The 27,686-nt window shown below is 41.2% G+C and overlaps 1 protein-coding gene and 1 pseudogene across 2 annotated transcripts in view; one reads left to right on the forward strand and one right to left on the reverse strand.

The window, feature by feature from the left end:
• LOC137255590 (sodium-dependent dopamine transporter-like) overlaps positions 1-23,103 on the reverse strand; it is a 47,992-nt gene extending 24,889 nt beyond the window's left edge. The window contains exons 1-2 of one of the 2 annotated variants that reach the window (XM_067793026.1): positions 22,905-23,103; positions 4,697-4,813 (exon numbers count right to left, since the gene is read on the reverse strand). In XM_067793026.1, the coding sequence (XP_067649127.1) occupies positions 4,697-4,811 (115 nt within the window). In that variant the 5' untranslated portion in view covers positions 4,812-4,813; positions 22,905-23,103. Of the gene's footprint in view, positions 1-3,960; positions 4,028-4,696; positions 4,814-22,904 lie in introns of those variants that run through there. The other variant, XM_067793027.1, reaches the window with a different exon arrangement.
• LOC137255514 (uncharacterized) lies at positions 12,383-13,264 on the forward strand (annotated as a pseudogene).
• Positions 23,104-27,686: the final 4,583 nt, after the last annotated feature.

Below are 27,686 nucleotides of genomic sequence, written 5' to 3' on the forward strand. Positions count from 1 at the left end.
GAAATGTAGTTTTGGTGCTTTGTGTTTCCTTGTGAGGGGTTTTACAAGGTCATTAGCTCACGACGGGTGACGCGTGAAGTCCTGGGCAGAAAGTGACAGTATTTGGAGTTGTTTACTTAATTACCCAGTTGGGGATCCTTAACTACTTATTTGTTCTGAAGGAGCACGGACTATATATTCTATATTTAAGTGGTTATTGGCGAGTGTCAGTGGGTTTGACAAGACATATTTCAAAACAGCTTAAAGATCTCACAACGCTGTTTATTAATGTGTCCCAGCATAGTCTTTGTGTCACTGGAGTAAGGACTTTCACAAATAACTTCAATTTCATAGCTCTGCGTTCAGGACCTATGAAGATCTGGGGTAGAACAGGGCTTCAGCAAGCAATGCTTGCCATAAAAAGTGACTATGCTTGTCGTAAGAGGCGACTAACGGGATCGCTAACTTGATTGCCACATGTCATCGGTTCCCGATTGTGCAGGTCGATGGTCATGCTGTTGATCACTGGACTGTCTGGTCGAAAATTGATTATCTACAAACCGCCGCCATGTTGCTGTAATATTGCTGAGTGTGACATAGAACTAAACTCACTAAATTAAACTGAAATTATTTGTCATTATAATTTCATCTGAAATTTAACCACATGCTTGCAAAATAAAGAAAACAAGCAAACGACAATATTTTCGTCCACGAGCGAGGTTAGTCGAATTAAGACAGGAGTGATACTTATAAACACACTTTCATTCATCTATAACCTCTAAAACAATAAAAAGAATCCTATGTATTTGGAGTGGAAGTGCAGATTCTTGTTGCAGATTTAGTTAGTGGAATTAAGTCAAAATGAGTTGAATTTTGTTCCATATCCTCATTCATTTATAACCTCCAAACCACAGGAAAAGATGTATCTTGAGTAAAAGTAATTATTCTCGTATATTTTTTAAAATCCCCCTGAATTCGCAAAATTATATCAGATCAGTTGAATTTTGTGTCATGATACTCGTAAAGCCACTTTCATTCATTTACATCCTTCAAAACATTGGAAAAGATGTATTTGGAGCAAAAAAGGAAATATTCTCGCCCATGGGCGAGATTGTTTTTAAATCGCTCTCAATTAGCAGAATGAAGTTGAAGAATGAGTTGGATGTCGTGTCATGATACTTATAAATATGCTTGCATTCATTTACAAACTGCAAAACATGTAAAATGATCTATTTTGAGTGAAAAAATATTGTCTCGCCCATGGGCCAAAATGTTTTTCGCCCATGGGCGAGAGTTTTTAAAATCGCTCTCAATTAGCGGAGTTAATTCAAATGAGTTGAAATTTCTGACATGATGCTCATAAATGTACTTTCATTCAATTACATCCTCCAAAACACGTGAAAAGATATATCTGGGGTAAATGTTTTTCACCCATGGGCGAGATTTTTAAACGTCGCTCTAAATTAACGGCATTAAGTCAAAATAAGTTGAAATATGTATTATGATACTTATGAACATATTTTTACTCATTTACAACCCCGAAAACATGCAAAAAGATGTAATTTTAGTAAAAGTGAATATTCTCACCCAAATCGCTCTAAATTATCAGAATTAAGTCACAATAAGCTGATTTTCGTGTCACGACACTAATAAATATACTTATATTTATTTACAAACTGCAAAACATGGAAAAAACATGTATTTTCAGTGAAAGTAAATATTCTCGTCCATGGGCCAATATGTTTTTCACCCATGGGCGAGATTTTTTAACATCCGAGACTGATTCGCTGTCAGTGAGCGAAGTCAAGTCAAATCGAGCTGAAATTTGAGTCATGATACTTATTAACATTTTTCATTCATTTACAACCTCTAAAACATTTATTCTGGACGAAATTAAACACTCATGGGCGAGCGAGTTTAAATTTTCCGTTTTCGAAAAAGTCTTTTTTTTTTCAATTTTTCATCCTTAGCACATATTCATAATAGCTGCATGTTACTTTTGCCAAATCTCCTGTGAGAGAGTGGCCAGAGTGCGGAGAGTTTCTGGACTATTGTGAGTCCAGAATTGAATTGTGACGTGTTGATTGTTCATGCAGGTCACCCAGCTGGGATAAGAATTGTTTATACAGGACAGTCAGATGGGATAAGAATTGTTCATACAGGACAGTCAGATGGGATAAGGATTGTTCACACAGGGCAGTCAGCTGGGATAAGAATTGTTCACACAGGGCAGTCAACTGGGATAAGAATTGTTCATACAGGACAGTCAGATGGGATAAGGATTGTTCATACAGGGCAGTGACCTGGGATAAGGATTGTTCATACAGGGCAGTCAGATAGGATAAGGATTGTTTATACATGGCAGTCAGCTAGGATAAGGATTGTTTATACAGGTCAGTCAGCTGTGGTAAGAATTGTTCACACAGGGCAGTCAGCTGGGATAAGAATTGTTCACACAGCGCAGTCAACTGGGATAAGAATTGTTCATACAGGGCAGTCAGCTAGGAAAAGGATTGTTTATACAGGGCAGTCAGTTGTCATGAGGATTGTTTATACAGGTCAGTCAGCTGGGATAAGGATTGTTTATGCAGGTCAATCAGCTAGGATAAGGATTGTTTATATAGGTCAGTCAGTTGGGATAAGAATTGTTCATGCAGGTCACTCAGCTAGGATAAGGATTGTTCATACAGGGCAGTCAGCTGTCATAAGGATTGTTTATAGAGAGCAGTGACCTGGGATAAGGATTGTTTATACATGGCAGTCAGCTAGGATAAGGATTGTTCATGCAGGTCAGTCAGCTGGGATAATAATTGTTTATACAGGGCAGCCAGCTGGGATAAGGATTGTTCATACAGGGCAGTCGGGTGGGATAAGAATTGTTCCCACAGGACAGTCAGCTAGGAAAAGGATTGTTTATACAGGGCAGTCAGTTGTCATAAGGATTGTTTATATAGGTCAGTCAGTTGGGATAAGAATTGTTTATACAGGGCAGTCAGCTAGGATAAGGATTGTTTATACAGGGCAGTCAGCTGTGGTAAGAATTGTTCATACAGGGTAGTCAGCTGGGATAAGAATTGTTCATACAGAGCAGTCAGCTGGGATAAGGGTTGTTCATACAGGGCAGTCAGCATTCGCCACTAGGACCCATTAAGATTAGGAAACACGTCTGAACCAACGTATTAATAATCCAACGATTATTGTCTTCCTAACGCCGATCTGTCCTATTTCGTTGCCAGAGAGAAGCAATGTTGGACGACTGATACCTGAGCACTACTGGGAAACAGGCCAGGCAGACATCAGCCTATGGCGCACGTTAATGGAACCCGGACTAGTGGATGACACTCGGTTACAGGGTGAACGTAGACTGGACTGTTTTCTATAAGAGTGTATAACAGAGACGCGGTGGTTTCTATATTCGTGAGAAATATTTGCTAACAGATGGTTACATCAACCAACATCATGACCATGTGTTTCGGAATTATCACAACGCCAGGTGTTCGCGAACAGTGAAGCTGTATCCCACAGCATTCCTCACATGCAAGGACAATTTTCACTGGTGTGCCAGATGATAACCGTGTTTGTAAGTACCAAAGGCTTACAACGTTCACTGAAGCCTTGGGTGTTGCAGCAAACAAACAACTTCTGAATAAGATTAACATGACACTCTTTGAAATCTTGACAAACCACCTTTCACCATATTCGGATGTACCTGAGATGCTGGTATATGAAAACAGGCATCAACTGCAGCTCGACCTCCAGAAAAACGTGACTTTTGGCAAAATGAAGTCATTCCCAAAGTCACACAGTCTTGTCAACACTGACATCCTTTACGCATACACTAAACACGAAACAGATAAGGTGATCTCACAGGTCTCCTTAATGTTATTAGATGGATAAATCAGAGGAAGGGTACAGACTATCTAATGGGTATTGTACATATTGATATACCCGAAGATATAGTTAACGTCTTGGCCAATTTACCTTGTTTTGACTGTGCCAGTCCGAGCAGTATATGTAATTACAAACCTTATCATCTTACAGTCAAACACTGAAATGAAAGCATGTGTTAATCGCACGGTGCATCTGGGACGCACCTGGAGAACACATTTCCCCATGAATCAAACACACACAACACATATCACTATGTATACAGACTTACAAGTAATACTATTGCAAATAACGTACTGATATGTATGAGTGAGTGATGCCGTGTTCAACCCTATTCCAGTTATATGACGGCAGATGGCAGGAAACTTCTGAGTATTGATTGGTCAATGGGACCCCACCACCACCATTGGAGTGGTGTTTGCACACAAACTGACCAGAGTCAGACCCCACTACAACCACTGGGGAGGTGTTTCCACACAACATAATCAGGCCGAGTGTATAGCGCATGGGTTTCTTGCACACCCAAGTGAGGCTACCCTGTAACGTAAATTGCCTTTTCAGGTTGATGTGGGCGTCCAGGCATGTAGTGGTGTCACCGTCTATTGCTCACAATGATATCATGAAGAACTGCCTGCCTGCTGTACGTTTTACTTGTTGAATTTTGCAACATTATATGTCTGATATCTAACACCTTCCCTCTTCAGTAGTTGCTGGGTGACTGGCATATTCCCTTCAAGCAACATTCAAGCCATGAATGTATATACGCCAGGTGCATGTGTACATGTATACATGTATTCCGAAGAATGTATTGCATTCATGAAACAATTACCTCCCCCATTTCGCATTGACAGGTATGGGAACTTGAGAAAGGTGCCCGCGCCGATGCTGTAGCCGAGGAGTGTGGTCAGGTAGTCGAAGTGGTGGGTCCAACGTTCATGTACCATCTCTGAAGATACAGAAGACACTCATATGCATGCTGGGATAGTACACTTCACATCCGGAAACAACACACGTGACTTGCCCTTATATTCATATCGCAATCTTCGGCCGTTTCCGGAAGTATTCGGAACCACGAAATTCATTCCGTAAACAAACTACTATTTTCATAATTATTAATCTATGTAATCTAGTTTTTTAGTCAAAATTATATGTTTTATTAACGTTATTCCTAACGATTCGGCGTTTAAACGTGAAAGAAGAAAAATAAAAAGATCCTTTCCCATAGTGCAGTTCGCTATTGTCCGATATTCATTCAGATGTAGAGCAGGTAGACAGTCGTCCGGTTCCACGTCATAACCCTTTTTATGTGAGTACATGTTTATTGTTTATTGAAACCAGCAAGTTTAGTAGTTTGTAGCAGTCCCAACTGTACGTTTTAAGTTAATTTTCGCGCCAAAAGGGTGATAGTTTGTTCAAGGCCCACATCACCTGCATCAGCCATGTTTCATTACATGTCTTAGAATTCTGGCGTTTTTTATTGCAATCTTAGCAATTGTGTGAACGTTTAGCTTGTTCTAGCATTGACTTGTTATTGTTAGGTAACTCGAACGCCGGTGGTCACTCCAAGCTTGTCTCCTGGGGTGAGTTATCGGTTCATTCTCAGGACGTGGACAACCTGAAATTTTGCATTCGCAGGATGTGGACAGGCGGTGTACCTTTAATGTCGTCTGTTGTTTTAGTAGGGGATTATCTGGTTGGGAAGTGTCAAAATGTGAACTCTCATCCGAAATTGTTTTAGTTCCGTGAACATGTGTTCACTCTTGTAAGCTTGTGGTTGTTCCTCGTGTGTTTATGATAGGCAAGTGAGTTCCCTCTGAAATTGTTTTCAGTGTTGATTGATGTCATAACATATGTCCACTCCGATAAGTATACACCGATAGGTGAGTAAACCAATCGATTGTCGATATTTAATAATAAAATAGGTATGTCAAGTATGTCAATATCATACCATAATCACACATAATAATTTTGTATTTTAGATTCGTGAAACTATGCAGAAGCTCATGGAAAAGGTTAGTGCCGCGTCTGTTTGACGAGGCTGTTTCCTCTCTCAAGAATGGCCCATGGACAGAACAGAACCGTTCCCTAGTCACTTCCATGCCCACCTTCCACACGAAGAAAGATATGTCTTGTACAGCGCCAGACGAGCGGCACTCCCACCCCTGCCATCTCACAGACGGGATCTTGACGTCCCAGGCCATCTCAAAGAACTACCATGTGGAGAAGAATTCCTGCTGATCGACGATGGCAGTGATAACACTATCCTTGGGTTCAGCACCACATTCAATCTAGACCACCTCTGAGCCGCTGACACCATCTACGGAGACGGCACTTTCAACGTAACGCCGAACCTGTTCTACCAGCTGTCCACACTCCATGCTATGGTTTTTTAAGAAGATGGTCCCTATCGTCTTTCTGCTGCTGCCTGACAAGAAGGAGACCTACCAGAGACCCTTCACCATGGTCCGAGATGCCGCTACTGCCAGGGATTTTCAAATTCCAGGTAAAGACTAGCAATTGTTATTCTCAGTAGTATAAAGTAAACCGAACTGTATAGATGACATCAATACCTAAATATAATTACACAATATATAGTATTTCTAATTTGAAAAAAATGTTATAATTACATTTTCAAAATATTGTCTTTCAGATGGGCTTTGAAGCTGCGGCCAAGAGTGCAGCACTGACAGTCTTCCCCATGTCGACGTGGAAGGGTTTTTATTTTCAGTATACACAGTGTATTTGGAGGAAGACCCAACAGTGTGGACTGCAGACAAGCTTTAATGTGGATCCAGAGACCACCTGTTTCATCTGGCGATGTGCAGTCCGGCCATTGGTCCCGTATTTACAATACTAAAATCATTTGACATGTGCTTTCAACATGTTCCCCTACTTTTTTTTTTGAAACATATTTTTATTCATGAACATAAATAACATGAATATGGATTGGCACAACAAGCCAAAGGCTTATGTAAGTGCTTCTCCATTAACTATAATATAATGCAATAACAAATTTACACAGTACAGAGGCAATGAATTATTTCAGAAAATAAAAAAGCAAAAGAAACAGTTATTTCCACAAGTCTACACAAGTTGCATTAAAAGGGTTCATAGTAATTGTAGTCTAGAAGAATTTGAATCTATTTGAAAGCACTATGTATTTATGCACAGAGTCAAGAATAAGTTGATTAATTCTGTTGCTTGAAGTTTGATTACCTTGAGAACTGAATTTAAGTCAAAGCCATTAGTGTAGAAAAAATTATCTGATCTTATTGAATCATAATAAGGGCAGGAAAAGAAGTAGTGGAGAGAGTCTTCCCATGGATACCCACATGCACAATTTGTATTATCTGAAATATGTCTATCAAAGCGATGAGCGTTCAAGTCACTACACCCCAATCTGACACGAGCATGAATTATTTGACAAAATCTAGATCCAAAGTTTTGGTCAAAGAGAACATGTCTTTCTTTGGTCTGTCGTCTATTGAATGAATTTACTGATTCTGAGTTAATTATTTCAAGTGGTAAATTGTTCCATAAGAGTATGGTGTTTGGTAAAAAGGACCGAGCATACGACTCTGTGTGGCAACGAATTGTGCGAATACTATCAGTATTTCTCAGATTGTAGGAACTTAAACTGAAACATGTTCTGGAATTAAATCTGATAAGTAGGATGGAGTAAGATTATTATTCATTTTGTAGAATAAAGTAAGTTTCTTGATTTCTCTACGCTTAACTAATGGTACGAAGTTTGTCTCATTGTAGATATTTTCATGACTGGTTCCTCTCACGGCTGCGCAAAGCGTTCTTAGAGCGTCTAATTGTAAATTTTCTAAAATGATAGATTGTTCTGTCGTACAGTTGTCCCATATGTGGCAACAATAATCGAAGTGTGGAAGTATATAATAAGTATACATACATTCTAATGTATATCTAGTTAATCTATATTTTAAGCTTCTCAAACAGTTTACCACAGGACTTAGAACTTTTACTATCTCTTCAATTTGTTTTTTTCCAATAACAATCTTTTTGAAGATAAATACCTAAATGTTTATGTTAATATACGTCATTTACTTGAGTTCATTTCATTTCGATAGGTGAACATACAGAGGGATTTACTTTGCGAGAGAATAAAATCGTTTCAGTTTTTGTTGGATTAAAATTCACTTGCCACATATCGGCACAGTCAGAAATACGATGTAAGTCATTATTCAAAATCCTTGTTGCTTTTGCTGGATCCTCTACAATTACATATACTGAAGTGTCATCAGCAAAGAGTCGAATGTTGCTATTGATGCCATCTACAATATCATTTATATACACTAAGAACAGTAACGGCCCTAAGACTGATCCCTGGGGGACCTCTGCCGATATTTGTTTTAAGTCCGATGATCGGCCATCTATGACTACTCTTTGTATTCTATCACTAAGATGACTGTGAAACCATTCATTTAAACTGCCACGTATTCCATGGGCCTCTAATTTAAACAGTATACCCTTGTGCCATACTTTGTCAAAAGCTTTACTAACGTCACAGAAAACGGCGAATACTTCTTTTCCATGATCTAAAGCATTTGCTATAAAGTCGTATAGATATGTAAGTTGATAAGCAGCGCAATCTCCCGGTATAAATCCGGACTGCAAATTTGTTAAGACATTATTGTCCCGAAGAATATTGAAAACATATTTGAATACGCATTTTTCAAATACCTTCCCAATACTGCTAGTAAGTGCAACGGGCCTGTAAATTTTACATTCATTTACACTACCCTTTTTATGCAACGGAAATACAGACGCTTCTTTCCATATAGTAGGAAAAATACATTCATGCAATGAATTTTTAAATATATAGGTGAGGGGCAAAGAAAGTGATTCTGCAGTCAACTTAATAAACTTATTACTTATTTGTCAGGGTCACTTGCCTTGTTTATGTCAACTGATAAAAGGATATCTTTAACTTCATTTCGATTTAAATCAATTTCACTCAATGAATTTTCATTTCTATATTTTATATCTGGTAGTTGTTTGTCTGGGAAGTCAATTCTGGCTTGATCAATAAAAAAAAATCATTAAATATGTTTGCTATCTCATTTGCATCTTCATAAATGACACCATTGTGATGCAGAGGGGGAAAGTTGTATCTGTTGTTATTACTTCTCTTTTTCAGGTAATTGTTAACTAATTTCCACCATAGTTTTAAATTATTATTGCTATTTAATTTGTCATCAAGTTTAGAATAATAATCTGATTTCACTTTCCTTACTGCTGATGTCACCTTATTTCTAAGTTTCCTAAATTGTGCCCAATCATTATCTTCATTTCTACGTTTGGCCATTTTGTGTTGGCGATTTCTTTGCCTTATTAGTCTGCGAGTCGAATTATTCATCCATGGTGAGTTGCGCGATCTTACAGTTACAACCTTATGTGGAATAAAGGTGTCACATAGATGAACAATATTTTCCATTACTAATTCAGTTGCAATGTTGATTTCATTTGAAAGGAGGTTTAACCAGTCTGTATTTTGAAAACTTATATTCAAACCATCAATGTCCGCTATGTCGTAATAATATATTTTTCTTTCAAAACAACATTGACTCGGCATTGCGTCACGGATAGTAACAAAAACTGGACAATGGTCACTGCAAACAGTATCAAGTACACCCGAGTTCAAAACAGAATCAGAATTTGTTACAAAGATTAAATCAATCAGTGTACGAGATGTTTGAGTAATCCTAGTAGGTTCTGTAATAAACTGTTTCACACCATACATTTGTTCGATATCACTTACTTTCTCACTAACTTTGTTCAATGTATCGATACTGAAATCATTTAACCAACTTTCTGAAATACAAATAGCGTCATAATCGTTTAATTCACTTTCAATTAAGTCAAGTTTTTCTCTTAGACTACGAACAATTATATGGACAATGTTCAGATCTCCACTTATTTGACCAGGGTTTGGGTGAATATCCCCGCAGCATAAAAGTGAAATGATCATGTGATTTGAGAAGAACAGATTATATAAACTGAGAGATGAAAATAGCATTTTCAGATTGTAGGAGTTTCCCATAGCATTAGAGTGCAGTTTCATATAGAAAACACCAACCGCCCGTCTGTACGTTATTAGATCAACTGGCATCGTACATTGTTGGATAAGTAAGAAGTTCATTTGTACAGGGGGCGGTTAAAAGGCAAAACACATCAAATAATCTGGTGAAAAACTGTGGAAATAAAACGGACTGTGTTATAACAGGGGCATACACATCTTCTTAAAATATGACTGAACATTGGAGATAGATTGGGGGAAAAGAGGGAAAGGAAGAACATGACATTGAAACATATAACGTAAAGCATATATGTGGGTAATGGAGACTATAGGTGGTGTAAATATAAATGAAAAATATAAATGAGAGAAGTGTAAAGTAAATGGCAGTGACATGTAGAATCAGGTTGGATTTATGCGATTTTATAAAGAAAACGAGAGACCACCTAATAAACCCAACAAATACCAACAGTTCGGAATGGACACAATACATTATGTAAACGTCTGTTAAGTCAGAGACTAAGTGACAGTGTTGATTTGTGATTTATGATACAATCTGAACCCGTCAAACCAGGATGCGAGAAAACACACACTACATGCTGTCGCACGTGCAGCATGCTTTCCAGACACAAGTGATGCGTAAAACGCGGCGATGAAAAGGTCCATTAAACATGGAAATCAGACACACATTTTACAGAATAGTAATTGACAATATTAATTTAGAGGTCCAGTAATGGTGGCTAGAAACAACTGACAAGTGCTTGTGGAGGAGGAAACATTTATGACTTGTAAAGAAATAAAAGCCATCAAATAAACCCAACAAGTAATACCTGTTCACCTTGCATTTGGAATGAAAACAATGCCTCTAAATGATAGCGTTAATGTGTAATTTATGATACAATTTGCACCCTTCAAAATCAGGGTGCGAGGAAAACACATTACATGCTATCTTACTTACTTACTTACTTGTTTAGGTAGCCACACAACACGTATTTACACAATAACGATTCGATATTCAACATTCATGAAATTGGTGATTTCACTCGTATAGCCATTCCAGACGACACTGGTCAGTTATCGCTATCGTCAGCGTCAGTGTATTCCACAAGGTCACGTGGACCTTGGGATAGTTTGAAGCGCATACTGAGTCTTAAGGATTCAGTCAGCTTAGTGAACTGATCACGGGTTTTGATTATGTGAATCGAGCCATCTAGCTTCTTGGCATATACTATTCCATATATGTCCCTATGTCCCTGCCAGACGTTTACGCGTCACCAGCTAATAAACATATCTGATTTTTTGATAGGTTGATGATGTATAGTAGCAAGCCTTAGCAGACGTGCCCCGGGATCCCAGCTGTGTTCAGGTTGCAGATTATGTTACATTGAACTGGATGGAAACAGTCAAGCAGGACTGGAACGAACCATCACGACACCAGTGGACCAAGAACAAAAACCTTTTGGAAGGGTGGCACGGGCGCATGAAGAAAGCACACCCGAATGTCTTTCAGTTGATCCGCTTCCTGGCAGAGGAACAAATGAAGATAGAATGCAAAGAGGATGCAGTATGAGGCCGGCCAGCGTCTTCATCCCAAGAAGGCGCGATATTCAAATCTGCAAGAAAGATACGTGGCCACAAGGAACAGATTAAAACCGTGGGGACATCGGCGTCATGATGTTTGCCAACACAGTGTCGTATCTATTTAGTGTGTCATTCATGACAATGCATGTCATGTATGAAAGAAATACTTGTGTTTACCATGCTATGTATGAAAGAATGAAAGTTGTTTAAAAAACAAACCTTGTTTCGTTTCCATATAATTTCACAATCTAGTATTGCCCCAAGTCGTGGAACCCATTCGCATGACGTGGACACTTTTTACACGACCCAGGGTGTCCACGTCCCGAGAATACCCCGAGTTATCAATCTGTAAAGTATTGTTAATTCGTATGTATTACTGAAATTGTTATATCGCTTAGGTGATTTTATTCATTCCACTGTAAGATAGAATACTTTTTGTCTACAGTCGTATGTACAGTCAGCCTAACCGTAAACAAGTTGTTTTATATCTGAAGTTCAATTCATCTCCACACCTTTGATGTCCAGTGTCCATCCTTTTTTATTGTTTGTAAATCTGGACTATTTGTCAATCTACACCTCTATTTCCGTCCAACTGTCATTTGAATGCCATAGCAAACTTTGTATACAACATGCAATGTCAGGTACAGCCGTATAGTATCCTGATGTAACAGTTCAAAGGAATATATTTTTCATTCTGTTACTCAGTGACTCACCTCAAGCGTATGTTATATTTGTATGTTATAGGTTTTACCCACATGGATCCACTCTTCGGAGCATAATAAACTTTGTTGATCGAGGACCAAGCTCTGTATTCTTTCCCCCGATTACAAATTGGTGTCAGAAGTGGGATACAGGGCAACTGTGGAAAAACCCCAGGGAGACTAGAACAAGATGGCAGACCAGGAGCCTGGAGCTGCTGAGACAGACCCAAACTTAAAGAAAATGGAAATGCTTGCCCTGGAATTGGAAGCACTACGCACAAAAGTTCGGGACCAAGAGCTTTCATTGTCTGCTAGTGCGAACAAGCCTCTAGTTCTTTCAACAGGTCGACGACTTCCACGCTTCAAGGACAAGCCCCTTCGAGCTGGTGACATCATCCTCGAAGAGTGGATTTCCGAGTTAAAAAAGTCTCCGCTGAAACAAGGAAGTTATCCGACGAGGACTATGCTGTCCTCCTGTGCGACAACCTGGGTGGACGAGCCAGACAGGAGATCCTTGCAAGAGGAACCGACATCAGGAAGTCAGCATCTCAGATTATAAAAAACTTTGAGGAAAGTGTTTGGAGAGGGCAATGACTTGCCAGCAGCCCAGCACAGGTTCTATTCATACCGCCAGGCAGCAGGTAGCGATCTTGTCACAACTTCCCTGGACTTAATCGAACTGTATGATAAGATTGTGGAAATTGACAGTACTTTCCATGGCATGAAGGAGATGGCACTCAAGGGACTGCTTGCAGAATCAGACTACCATGAAGTTCAGAGACGCGAAATAAGAAGAGCAACCAGAGCTGTCCTTCCTGATCTCCGCGACCGTGTCACTGAATGGCTAGGGGGCAATTCAAAAGAAAAATCAATAGTATACGCTCAAGATCATCAAGCTCAAATGGCAGACATACTGAAACGACAAGAGGCCATTGAACGCCAGCAAGAACAGATGGCCAGTTTGCTCAGTGCCAGTAGGCCTCTAAGACCAAGGACCTGTTGGAACTGTGAAGAAGAAGGCCACATCCAAAAAGGTGTCCCCGAAACAGGAGAAACCCCAAACCAGCTTTAAACTAGTGGTTCCCGCCGTGAAGGATCTCACTGTGGATGCCAAGGAAAGTTCATCAAATGGTCCCTTCTTACATAGAGTCGTAGGGAAGTGCCCAGAGACTAGCATTACTGCGAATGGAATGAATCTTACATGTCTGATTGATACTGGAGCTCAGGTGTCGACGATCACAGAGTCCTTCCACAATGAGCACCTGTCAGCAGAGGAGTTACTAGATATGGGAAGGATGATTCGCATTACTGCTGCAAATGGACAGGACATACCCTACCTGGGATACCTCGCTCTAGAAATTACAACTTTTGGGCATAACATGGGTGTAATCTGGTTTATGGTTGTCAAAGATCCAACAGACGAGGTCATAAGAAAAAGGAAACAAACAGTCCCTGGAGTACTTGGATCCAATACTCTCCGTGACATGCAACTTAAGGTATAGCAAGACAATCTCCAAGTACCTAAGGATGAGCACCAAGTTTGAGCCTACTACAGTCAAATTCCTGCCTCAACAAAACAAGATCTCAAGATAAGAGTTTTTGGTTCCAGCTCGATCGCTCATGGTTTTCGAAGGAACTGTTCAGCCGAGCAAGGTGTCATACACAGCCATCACTGAAGAAATCTCTGCTCCGTTGCCAGTCGGACTGAACGTAGGTCCAACTGTTATCAGTGTTGACTCTATAGGGAGAGTACCACTAATTTCAGTTATAAGGATATTTATCTCTACCAAAGGACACAGGTTGGAGTTTTAAACCTGGCAGAAGTCGAACCAGCTTATGATGTTGTGGAGGTCAGCTGCAATGAAGTACAAGTCACAGATACAGGTGGAAACGCCTTGAAGTCACAGCTTGTTGACAGTCTCCTACAGCGCATGGTCGTAAGTGAAATTCTTCCTACTTCCAGCAAACAAAAACTACAGGAACTAATCAACAAACACTCCGCTGTATTCAGGAAAGACGAAGACGACACATGGTTCTGTGATGACATTAAACACAAGATTCGAACCATGGATGTAATACCTGTCAGGATTCCCCATCGACGTATAACACCGAGCCAATGGCAAGAGGTCCGTGATTATTTATGGAAGTCGCTAGAGATAGGTATCATCTTTGAATCACCCAGTCCCTATGCTGCTTCAGTTGTGCTTGTTAGGAAAGGAACAAAGCTGAGAGTATGTTGTGATTATCGCTCGCTGAACTTGAGGACACGTAAGGATGAATATCCTTTACCGAGAATAGACGAAGCCTTGACAGTTCTAAAGGGTGCGAAATACTTCAGTAGCTTGGACCTTGCTCACGGCTTTAACCAGATTGCAGTCGCTGAGGAAGATGTCGAAAAGACGGCATTCAGAGTCGGAACAGGTGGACTGTATGAATATCTGCGCATGCCATTTGGATTGCCTGTAGCACCAGACACCTTCATGCGTCTGATGGATAGAAGCTTTGGTGACGAAACTTTCGGACATTACTCATTTAGCTGGATGACATCCTTGTTTTTGGCACAGCATTCGAACAAACATTAGAAAGATTGGACATGGTTTTGACGAGGCTATCAAAATTCAACCAGAAAAGTGCCAACTGTTTAAGGAGAAACTCAGGTATCTGGGACATCTAGTTTCTGAAGAAGGTATCTCTCCAGACCCAGAGAAAATCGAAGCAGTAACCAAATGGCCGATTCCTAAAACGGAAACAGAACTGAGAGGGTTCCATTGTCACAGTACCTTCACACTTAGACACACTGTTATCACCAGTACCTTCACATATACACACCGTTATCACCAGAACATTCACACATACACACACCGTTATAACCAGTACCCTCACACACGTACACACCGTTCTCACAAGTACCTTCACACATACGCACACTGTCATCACCAGTACATTCACACAAATAATCACAGTTATTAACCAGTGCCTTTATACAGACAGAACGACAGACTCTCTCTCGCACACACACACACACACACATACAGAGAGAGAGAGAGAGAGAGAAACACATAACATACATACATACATACATACATACATACATACATACATACATACATACATACATACATACATACATACATACATACATACATACATACATACATACATACATACATACATACATACCGTTATCTCCAATACGTTCACACACATCTTTCTGTCGCGATGTAGCACCTGGAGTTCGCAATAGCAACCTTATCATCATATATAACATATAGTATTGCTCAGTATAAACCGCCTTACCAGAAGTAATGTTGCTCAGTATAATCCCTCTTAATATGGCATGTAGGTGTAGCTGTTCTGTAAACTTCATTAATGTAGGGATGGAGTATGACTGACTGCATGTAACAGCTTTCTCTGAGAAAGCAGCGTTCCAGTTGAGAAAGCAGAGTCCGTGTATAAAAGGACAAACGTAAAAGGACAGTAGTAGATAACGAAACTAAAGTCCTAAACTAAAAAGCACAGCAGTAGCTCCTACAATGATAAGTGCCACAACACTAGTCCACAGCAATATATCCAAGATTATATATTACTTTCTGCCGTGCCCATAACTTCACACACGTCGGCCCCAGACATTTCTGAAGGTATATGGCTAGCAAAGATCGTTATCCGGCTCGGTTTGACATTGGGGTCCGACTTAATCTTTGCCATGGCATGCCAGGAATTGGGATCTGGAACCTTTTGAACACATTATGTAGGGAATACAAAGTCTACATACTGGGCGATTTTACCTCTGACATGAAAGTCAATCAGCCTTTGGCATTCACAGTAGGGTTATATTCAGTCGGTTGCGCCTGATTACCTGGATTTGGGCGTTGGGCGCATTCTGAGATCTCCCAGAGATCTGTCAAATGTCGCAAACCTGAGTGTGTGTTGATTTAAGTCTAGTCCCTCTCTACTACTGATGAGACAGTGATCGGTGTCTCCTTCAAGTCAGTGTCATTAGAACTATCTCACGCATCTACTGATGAGACAGTGATGTTGTCGCCTTCAAGTCAGTGTCACTAGATCTATCTCACGTATCTACTGATGGGACAGTGATGGGCGTCTCCTTCAAGTCAGTGTCATTAGAACTATCTCACGCATCTACTGATGAGACAGTGATGTTGTCGCCTTCAAGTCAGTGTCACTAGATCTATCTCACGTATCTACTGATGGGACAGTGATGGGTATCTCCTTCAACTAAAAAAAAACTCTACCAAAAGAAGAGTTGGCGGTGTCATTCAAAGAATCACAAGAGTTTGTGAGATACTGTTAGATAGTGACAACAGGTGTTGAGTATGGCTTGTCCCCAAATATGTTTATGAATTACTGTCAAATAGTCATATGACAATACCATTGTCAGCTCTGTTTTATGCTACGTGGAACTGTACATAGAAAGTGCAGTGATACGCCTATATCCGAACACTAGGAAAAGTGTAACACTTTGTCACAACACTGGAGAGTCTGTTGAGTTCATTTATATATTTATATATCATTCTGAAAGGTGCATTCATACAACTGACGCACTGTCTACACTGAAGTGGAGTTATAAAGTTGTAATTAGACGTTACGTCACATGTACACGAAATGTAACAAAAACATTCATCAGTCCTGTAGCAATAAACTACTAGAAACTAAAAGAAACGATACCACATCAAAATCCACAATTTGCGACTCGGACTCGTTTCATAAAACAATCGTCACAATGCTTCTCCAACATTGTTGTGTTTGGGCGAACAACATAACTGCAGATTGTCAAGAAGCACAAAAATCTCGTGCACGGATTGCATGAAGCATGTGCATCTTTTGGGTATAAAAATGCACACGATCCTTCAGTATCAGATCTTCAAAACAAGTACAGCGACCATGCCCCGATTATCGCAGGAATCAAGAGAGAGAGAGTAATTGGAATGGTTGTGAAGGATGCCACTCCTGCTCATGTTGCAGGGACCTTGGCAGACAGCAGACAGTAGACACCTTGGCAGACAGTAGACAAGCCCAGAGGTGGACTTACGAATCCTTCATCTCCGAAACCGTTTCCTACCCGTAACGTCATCAGAAGCGACTGGACTTGGACACCGTATCAGTCGACGAACAGCAGCACAACGACTCAGACAGCATGGTATCCGCGCCTACACGCCTACACGCCTACACGCTAACGCTTCAACATCGACGTCAACGTCTCCAATGGGCACGTAGAGTTCGTCAGTGGCAGAACAGACAATGGCAGAGAGTGATGTTTACAGACGGGAGCAGACTCCCAGTGTTCAGGAATGATGGCAGAGCTTGGTTGTACAGGCGCCGTGGAGAACGTGTGTAACGTTGCTGTGTCCAGGAGATGGAACCGTTTGGTGCCGGCGGAGTCATGGTGTGGGGCGGCATTTATGACGATACTTAGACAGATCTTGTTGTAGTGGATGGTAACCTCACAGCTCAACGACACATCGATCAAATTATTCGTCCATTTGTGTTTCCATTCCTACGTCAACGGATACTCCCCGCACAGCACGTATCGACACTGATTTTCTGCAAAGAAATAACGTCAATGTGTGTCCATGGCCTGCCAAGTCACCTGACATGTCACACATAGAACACTTGTAGGACCGTTTGGACAGTCAGATCCGTGCTAGAGCCATTGTTCCTGGCAAATGACGTCACCTTGTCCAAACTCTCCAAGAGGAATGGGAAAGGATCCCTGCTCAGGTAATACGGCGCCTGACCTTCTCAGTAGTCGTCGAGTCAGGGCTTGCATTGTTGCCCACGGTGGACACACCCGATGCTGACTACGTGTGTTGTCGAGCTTTGCATCAAGTGTACATCTGTGATCGAAAAGTGGACATTTCATTTCCTTATTTTTACAGTGCCTCCTTAGGCTTGTTTTTGCTGTTACCGTGTTGTTTTGTTGTTGTTGTTGTTGCCCGCGGTGGACACACCCGATGCTGACTACGTGTGTTGTCGAGCTTTGCATCAAGTGTACATCTGTGATCGAAAAGTGGACATTTCATTTCCCTATTTTTACAGTGCCTCCTTAGGCTTGTTTTTGCTGTTACCGTATTGTTTTGTTGTTGTTGTTGTTGCCCGCGGTGGACACACCCGATGCTGACTACGTGTGTTGTCGAGCTTTGCATCAAGTGTACATCTGTGATCGAAAAGTGGACATTTCATTTCCTTATTTTTACAGTGCCTCCTTAGGCTTGTTTTTGCTGTTACCGTATTGTTTTGTTGTTGTTGTTGTTGCCCGCGGTGGACACACCCGATGCTGACTACGTGTGTTGTCGAGCTTTGCATCAAGTGTACATCTGTGATCGAAAAGTGGACATTTCATTTCCTTATTTTTACAGTGCCTCCTTAGGCTTGTTTTGTTGTTACTTGAATGAAATTACTGCCAACATGTTGTCTATACTGCTGTTATTACAATACACTATCTTTTTATGCAATGCTCGTTTGTTGTTTTATAATATCGGCAATTTCGGCTTGGTATCGTTTGTTTGTCCGGGAGTTTATAATCGAGGTAGCTGTAACAAGAGCCAGACAAAAGACATCATTATATTACTTTGCAAGGGGCAGTTGATAAAAGCGGCGTAAAACTAAACTTATTCGCACACTAGAATGCACATGTAAAATGTATACACAGCTGTCACTGTTGTTGCAAAGTATGTGTGGCCCAGCGAGTGCATGTTTGACAACTTATATGTCTCGCCGAGTAAGTGCATTTTTCACAACTAGGATGTCTCGCGGAGTAAATGCATGTGTGACAACCTGCACGTCTCGCCCAGTGAATACATGTTTGACAACTAGTATGTCTCGTCGAGCAAATGCATGTTTGACAACCAGTATGTTTGACTGTTAGTATGTCTCGTTGAGAGAGAGCGCATCTTTGGCAACCAGTATGTCTTGCCAAGTGACTGCACGTTTGATAACCAGTAGGTCTCACTGAGTAAATACAAGTTTGACAACCAGTATGTCTCGCTGAGAGAGTGCATGTCTGACAGCCAGTATGTCTCACCAAGTAAATGCATGTATGACAACCAGTTTGTCTCGTCGAGGGACTACCCGTTGGAGAACCACTATGTCTCGCCGAGTAAATGCATGTTTGACAAACAGTATGTCTTGCTGAGTGAGTGTATGTTCAATAAACGAGCATCTATCTTTCACCAAGAAAATTCATGCTTGACAAGCAGAATATCACGCCGAGGAAATGCATGTTTGACAACTAGTATGTCTCGCCGTGTAAATGCATGCTTGACAACAAGCATGTCTCATCGATTAAATATGTCTCCCTGAGTAAATGCACATTTTACAACCAGTATGCCGGGTGAGGGTGTATGTCTGACAACTAGTATGTCTCACCAAGTAAATGCATGTTTGACATCCAGTTTGTCTCGCCAAGAGAGAGCATGTTTGACAAGCAGTATGTTTTGCCGAGTGAGTATATGCTCAACAACCAGTATGTCTCACCAAGAAAATTCATCCTTGACTAGCAGTATATCTCGCCGTGTAAATGCATGCTTGACAAAAAATATGTTTGACAACATTTAGGTAGGTCTCACAGAGAGAGAGAGCGCATTGACAACCAGTATGTCTCGCCGAAAAAATGCATATTTGACAACCAGTATGTCTTACCAAGTGAAAGCATTTGTGACAACCAGCATATCTCGCTTGTATATCTCTCCGTGTAAATGCACATATGAAAACCAGTATGTTTGATGGCTAGTATGTCTCGATGAGTGACTGCCCGCTTGACAACCAGTATGTCTCACAGAGTAAATGCATGTCTGACATCCAGTATGTCGCACCAAGTGAGTGCATGATTGACAACCAGTATGTCTCACCAACCAACGGCATGTTTGTCAAATAGTATGTCTCGCCCAGTGAATACATGTTTGACCAGTTCCGACTGCACTACTTCTCCATTTGCATCTTATAGACAGCCTACTGCAGATTGCAAGGTGAAAGGTGCTCCTATTTCCTTCGGTGATATTATAACATGAATGGAATCTGTGTTGTATGTATCTCTTACTTGTTTCTGGCTATCCCCTACTTTATTCGAAGAGTATACAATCAAACAGAACAAGCTACTCGTCAGTGCCGATGCCCTTTCTCGGCAGATTGATCAGGGACCATCTGGCTATCCCCATTAATAATTAACAACATCCTAATTACACCCAGGGCACAAAGGAAACAGTGGAGAAGTAATTGATATGTTCCGCATCAGTAGAGCATTAGGCCGTCCCACACATGGTCAAACGAAAGGAAGTTTCGCTTGGAATGTAATGTCGGATTATATGATGAACTTATTAATATATTCCTACGCACGCGTTGTATTGAATTTGGCTCATGATGATGGACCAGATCGACTTCTTGCCGTTTTCCTGGCCTGGTTGCCCAGTTCCAGGCCGAGCAGGCCCATTCCAGCCTGGGCTGCTCTGCTCCAGGCAGGGTCGCCCAGTTCCAGGGCGGGCTGCTCTGTTCTATGCCGGGTTGCTCTATTCCAGGCCAGGTTGGCCAGCTCCAGACCGGGTTGCTCTGTTCCAGGCTGGATTGCTCTGTTCCATGCTGTGCTGCTGTGTTCCAGGGCGGGTTGCTCTGTTCCAAGCCGGGTTACCCAGTTCCAGACCGGGTTACACAGTTCCAGGCTGGGTTACTCTGCACTAGACCGGGTTGCCTAGTTCCAGGCCGAGTTGCTTCTGTTCCAGGCCGGGTTACCCAATTCCAGGCGAGGCTGCCCAGTTCCAGGGCGGGTTGCTCTGTTCTAGACCGGGTTGCCTAGTTCCAGGCCGAGTTGCTTCTGTTCCAGGCCTGGTTGCCCAATTCGAGCCCGGGTGGCTCTGTTCCAACCTGGGTTGCTCTATTCCAGGTCAGGTTGCTCAGTTCCAGGCCGAGGTGCCCTGTTGCCTAGTCGCCAGTTCAGGCCGAGTTTCCCTGTTCCAGGCCGAGTCTCCCATGACATTTCACCAAAGTCAGATAGCTATGCCAGTATCAAACAGATAGAACTGAGTGGTTCACGTGTTTTTCATCATAGCAAACGAGTTATTTCTGACTGAACATTCAGATTCCCCCGCCTATAGGCGTCTCGTTAAGTTAATGCTTAGTTATTGGTATGTTTTGATTCATATTTACCATGCTATTCTGTTACAACCTAAAGAACGAACACATAAACGATCTATAGATTGATAGAATATCGTAGAATGGTGACACATAAATGGTGGAAAGTGAGATACAGGATATATAGATGGCGGGAAGGTTATATCTAGATGTAGAAAGGCTATATATATATATATGTGTGTGTGTGTGTGTGTGTGTGTGTGTGTGTGTGTGTGTGTGTGTGTGTGTGTGAATTTTGGGAGGATGGTACATAGATGGTGGGAGGGTAACATATAGATGTAGGAAGGCGATATAGTTAATGGTGGAAGGGATGATATATAAATGGTGGGAGGGTGATGTAATTAATGATGGGAGAGTGATATACAGATGATAAGAGGCTGACGTGTAAATACGGAATTTGATACACTGATGACAGGAGGCTATTTCTGGGAACAGATATCAGGAGATATCATTATTTCTCATTTTCCAACGTCATGTAATGGCATGTTGATACTTTACATCTTATTAGATACTTGGCGCACTTGTCTAAAAGTAAGCAATATTATACTTGATATGCTTAATATTGTTCTTGGGGATCGACCGAGGGTGTATGTGATTATGGCAACATCAACGTAATGGATGGATGGTTTCAAAGACGTCGCCATGAGTGTAACTTTAGTGTTTAAACACAGCGAATGTCCTACTACATCATGTATGACTAATTGCCGGGATCCCGGGGTTTTCTTTTACGCCGGTCTGTGCCGAGGTATGCTCCTTGACAGAGCGCTGTGCACTTGTGTAGGGTTCACTGAGCAAATAGGTCACTGGATTCACCAGTTACATTGACGTGGAATATGGCGGTAAACAATCAATGGGGTTATGATGATTAAAACAATGGAATGTATGCAACTGAATACAAAAGACAAGAATAGCAGCCACGTGTCGATGTAGAAATCAAATATTTCCTAACATTTCCAGCTTGTCCCACAGCGCTGTCAGTCACTGGTTTCAAGATTTGACTATCAGGTGATGCAGACATGTTAAAGCCATAACGGCATTCCTTATGGCATCAGTGTACAGGTGAGCAAGATAGTGCATCCCCACGGGGAGCCACAGATCAATAAGCAAACCCCAACCCCTGGGAAATCAGTATATAACGGAGAGAGAAAATAACCAGCCTCACTGTCACAGTCAAACATTCCAATCATCTCTTCATAACAGATATAGCTGGCAGTAATCATGTGCATAATATTAATGGACATCATTTTTACAATTTATCACGTATTATTAACATAAACAGAATTTAGGAAGCATTACGCAGTGCAGTGCTGTTTCAGTTGCTAGACAATGGCGACATTAGCTTTAATCGTGACCATGATGCACGTCAGAGATGGCACTAATGACATTATACCGTGAAACAGCACAGCCTCGCACACTGGCACCCAGTGTGGACGTCTCGGGCAGTGTGAACATTCCACCAGCACCATAATGGTGGCTCCGTGGACCAGAGACTATGCACGTCAACTTGATTGTAACCCCTTAAACTCAGTCACTGAGCAACACAAAACAAACACATTCACACTCACACCTACCTCTCGCTGTCTACACACGGTGTAAATCCAATCTGGTCTGCAGAAGGAGCCTGGCGGATAGCACCACTATGAAAATGAACTGCCTGTTCACTCCTGCGAGACGAGGCTGTGTGGAGTTTTCAGCCTCGGCATCAATACCGTGTCTACACAACCCACGTGGAGCCAGTACACCTACAGCTATGGTTCCGGCATGTTGAGGCGTGCTAGCGTCATTCACCTCTGTGGACCAACCATTATGTCGAAGGACGGAATTAGGTATTTTTAGAAGCGATGTTTTCAGTGACATCATCGATATCGGCGACAACGGGTTTCTTCGAAACTAGAAGCCGCATATATTTCCGTTCACAGCGCGTTACTGTGTTTCTTTGCTAAAAGGCTGGGGCTTATCATATTTCTTCAATATTTTCTGGATTTCGATCGAGAATTTGTGACTCGTCGTGACTGTGTAACTAAACATAGGTATAGGTAGGGAATGTGACTCAGATATATCGATCACGTGTGATTCTTGCGCACTCACTCATCACTTATGTTCCAGTGGGTGGAAGATTTACCTGAAGATCAGAAGGTTGGTGTCTCCATCCCCAGTAATTGCGTCCAATGTTTCTCATATATAACTGGAAAATATGACATCATTACACGTGATAACTGCAGAAAATGAACTGATCAATGAGCACGTTGTTTTCGAAAACACAGATGACGTGGAACTCGAATGTAGAGAGATCAACGGTCTAGAGTACAAAGGAACAGTTCTGATCTATCATCCACCTGTCATTTGATAGATACGAGATGCCTATACAATAAATCCACTTTCTGTGTCTATTCAGTCTTCTGGGAAAAGCGTCTAATGTTAGACCTGTCTCGGGGGAACAAGTATGTTAACAAAAGTTAAATATGAAGACTGGGAATCTGCGCTGGAGTGCATTGACCTCGATGGCTGGCTGATAAAGTTCGATATACATTCAGCTTACTATCATGTAGACATTTTTGAGGGTCATACTGAATTTTTAAGTTTTGCTTGGGTGAACACATTGCAAGTGAAACAATATTACAAGCTTGTGGTTTTACCTTTCGAGCTTACATCAGCGCCTTATGTGTTTACAAAGATTACACGACAGTTGGTCAAAGGAAAGAGGGTAGTCACGTTTTTAAATGATGGTATCTTGTCAGCACAGTCTGAGCATATTACACGTTTGTCTGGTGAGGTGGTGAAAGGAGACTTGATCAATTTTGGATTTGTTCCGAAGGTTGAAAAATCATTGTGGGCTCCCTCTCACTCCGTAGAGTGGTTAGGTTTCCATGTAGACACAAGACAGTTGCGTTTATCTGTTCCCCAGAGGAAGTTGGATAAAGTTGTAGCAAATATGATTGATAACATTGCTCGTCTGTCGAGTACAGTGCTGGTTAAAAGTTCCACTGTGAGTTGTGTTGTGTACAGCGATGCAAGTGGTTCTGGATATGGAGGCTACTGTGTTTAGATGGACTCCACCCCGCTAGGCCGCTACCCGCTAGTCCGCGACGGGTAAATGACGTAATTCAGTACCGCTAGCCCGCTAAGCTGCTGTGCTGTTCTAATAATTTACTCCCTCTGTTACCGCTACAACTGATTAATGCAGACAACACCTCGGATAAGGAAAACTAAATTAAAAGGAACAAAAAAAACCAAAAAAACTAGTCTGTATTATATCACCATTTATTTCACATTTTCACATGACCACTTAACTCCTTTTACATAAGCTTTTATTGACGTTTCAATCTCATCCTCGGTACACACTGTCCATCATGTGTCCAATAGCACCCAAGTACGAAGCCAGGCTACAATATCCGACAATATCCGAACATTGCAGCTTTTTAAACCCTCTCCATGATTTCTAACAAAACATTGCAGAGTAATGAAAATGAAATGTACGTAACAAAACATACTCATCTTTACCGGAAATCATAAAAATAACATACCACCCGCCGTAAATTCCATGATAGGGTATCTATTATAACATTGCTGAGACTGATCTGTACGTAACAAAACATACTCATCTTTACCGGAAATCATAAAAATAACATACCACCCGCCGTAAATTCCATGATAGGGTATCTATTATAACATTGCTGAGACTGATCTTACCTAAGAAAACACACTCTACTTACCGTCTATCAAAGCATTGCAGAGTAATGAGATTAGAGTAGGGAGGGAGTAATGAGACTGGAACAGCCACATCGCGGACTACCGGCACACATAATCAATCGCGGTCTAGCGGGAGCGGACTAGCGTTTTCCCATGGCCAGTGGTCAGAAGAGGAGGCTCAGACTTGGGGAGAGTTGAATGTTGTTTATCTTGTTTTGAAAAGTTTCATTCATCAAATGCAGCTTCGTAGGATTATGTGGTGTACTGACAATCAGAATGTGGTAACTATAGTTGACAAGGGAAGTATGAAACCTCATTTACAGTCAATAGTTCTTGATATATTCGAGTTATGCTCCACGCGAAATGTTGTCTTGAGTATGCCGTGGATCCCGCGCGAAGAGGATGAACTGGTGGATATGCTGAGTAAGACTCTTGACTATGATGACTGGGCTATTGCCTCTCACGTATTCAAGTAGATGAGAAATGGTGCCCTCACGATGTGGACAGATTCGCATCTTGGTATAATGCAGACTTGCATGTTTTAATTCCAGATATTATAATCCGGGATGTTCTGCAATGGTCTGTTTTTCAGTTAGTTGGAGTGATGTCATGAACTGGGTTGTCCCCCCTGTTGGTATGATACCCAGGACTCTGAGACACATGGATGAGAAAGGCACTCTGGTAGTACCCGAATGGTGTTCGGCATGTTTTTGGCCACTTACCACGCACAACTCCTTGTTTATTCCTCAGGTGGTAGAAGACATGTATTTTATCCAAGACTAAACAAGCCTTCCAGGATAAGAGGCGCTTTGTTCGGTGAAGAAGATTTGCAATTTAACATGTTAGCTCTGCGAGTTGATTTTAGCAAATGTTTATTTGTACATTGTGTGTTACAGGAGTTACATCTTGTGCATATGGAGACGAGATGAAGGCGTTGCCCCCTGGTGTGAGGGGACTGGTTGCAGTTTTACCAGAGTTATTGAGGGAATGTAGAGCTGAGTCTACGTCGCGAAAATACAGATGTATAGATGTAAACGGTGGGTACAGTTTTGTTGTATGTCTACGAGTTTACGTATTTCACCTTTGCACTGTGCAATTTATGTGGTATCTGTCGTTCAGAATAGTGATTCATTTGCTCCTGTGCAGACAGCATTTTACAGTATTCGTCACGCTCATGTGGTAGTAGGCTTGCAAAGTCCTGCTGATAATGGGTTGGTTAAAAATGTGTTGGAAGAGGTTACGAGGAGATTAGCCAAATCTGTTTCTAAAAAGGAGCCAATAACATCTGATTTATTGGAGAAGCTGTATGATGCCTTGATGTCTCATCCCACGCTTTGTAATGTGAGAATTGTGTGTGTGTGTTTCCTACCTTATTCAGGTTTCTTAGATCATCAGAATTATTACACATACGACGTTCTGACATTGAAGTCTATGAGTCTCATATAATGTTATTCATTGAGCAGTTCAAGACGGACATATACAGGGATGGCTCATGGATAGTTACTGGCAGAACAAATTCAAAGCTATGCCCAGTTTCATGTTTGGAGAAATATCTTGAGCTTTCAGGTATTTTACCTTCATCTGATGAGTATATTTTCAGAAGTATTACCAAGACTAAGAACGGGTATATTCTTCGGAAGGATGATTCTCCATTGTCATATACTCGTCTTAGAGAACTTTTCATAGATGCGTTTGCTCCTTTTGTGAGTGATATCAGGAATTATGGGTTGCATCGTTTAAGGAGTGGTGGAGCAAATAATGGCGTGCACGACACAATGTTTAAGAGACACGGCCGTTGGAGAAGTGAAAACGCTAAGGATGGTTACATTAAAGATGACTTACAGAGAAGACTTTCAGTTTCTCTCTCTCTTGGACTGTAGATTTTCTTTGAGTCTCCACCCGTGTCGACGATGCGACCGGGCCAGTATGCATGTGATGTATGTTGTTAGTGTATTGGTATGTAATGGTATCATGGCATGGGATGTAAGGAGACATGATGTTTCTCTCGGTTGAATGCATTGTAAATAAGAGAGAAACTACTTTCTCCTTAGTGGTATGCAATGGTAAAGGGTATATAGGGGTGTGTGACAGTAGGTCTCCTCTCTCGATGATCACCACGGCAGTGTTGATATTACATAACAATTTTTATAAATGTTTGAGTGTTTCAAAATATTCACATCATTTCTATTTTCAGATTGTACATGTGGCGTGTCGAGTGATGCTCGTGCGTGTGGATGTTCCCTCGTCGGGTCGACCTGTCTTTTGTTTGCTCGAGTTGGCTACAGAGCCTAATCATGTATAAAAGTTTCTTAATTCAGAAACTTTGACTGACGAATTTTTATAATACGTTTACTGTGTAAATATGTTTGTTATTTGGCTGTCGAGCCATGATTTACATTTGTTTGTGTGGTCGTGTTGGCTAGAGAGCCTAATCATGTATTAAAATTTCTTAATTCAGAAACTGAGGCTGACGAATCTTTTTAATACGTTTACTGTGTAAATATGTTTGTTATTTGGCTGTCGAGCCGTGATTTACATTTGTTTGTGTGGTCGTGTTGGCTAGAGAGCCTAATCATGTATTAAAGTTTCTTAATTCAGAAACTTAGACTGACGAGTCTTTATGATACGTTTATTTGCTTATTTGGTTTGTTGACGAGTGATAA

Source organism: Haliotis asinina, chromosome 11 (assembly GCF_037392515.1).
Source record: "Haliotis asinina isolate JCU_RB_2024 chromosome 11, JCU_Hal_asi_v2, whole genome shotgun sequence".
Lineage (NCBI taxonomy): Eukaryota > Metazoa > Mollusca > Gastropoda > Lepetellida > Haliotidae > Haliotis > Haliotis asinina.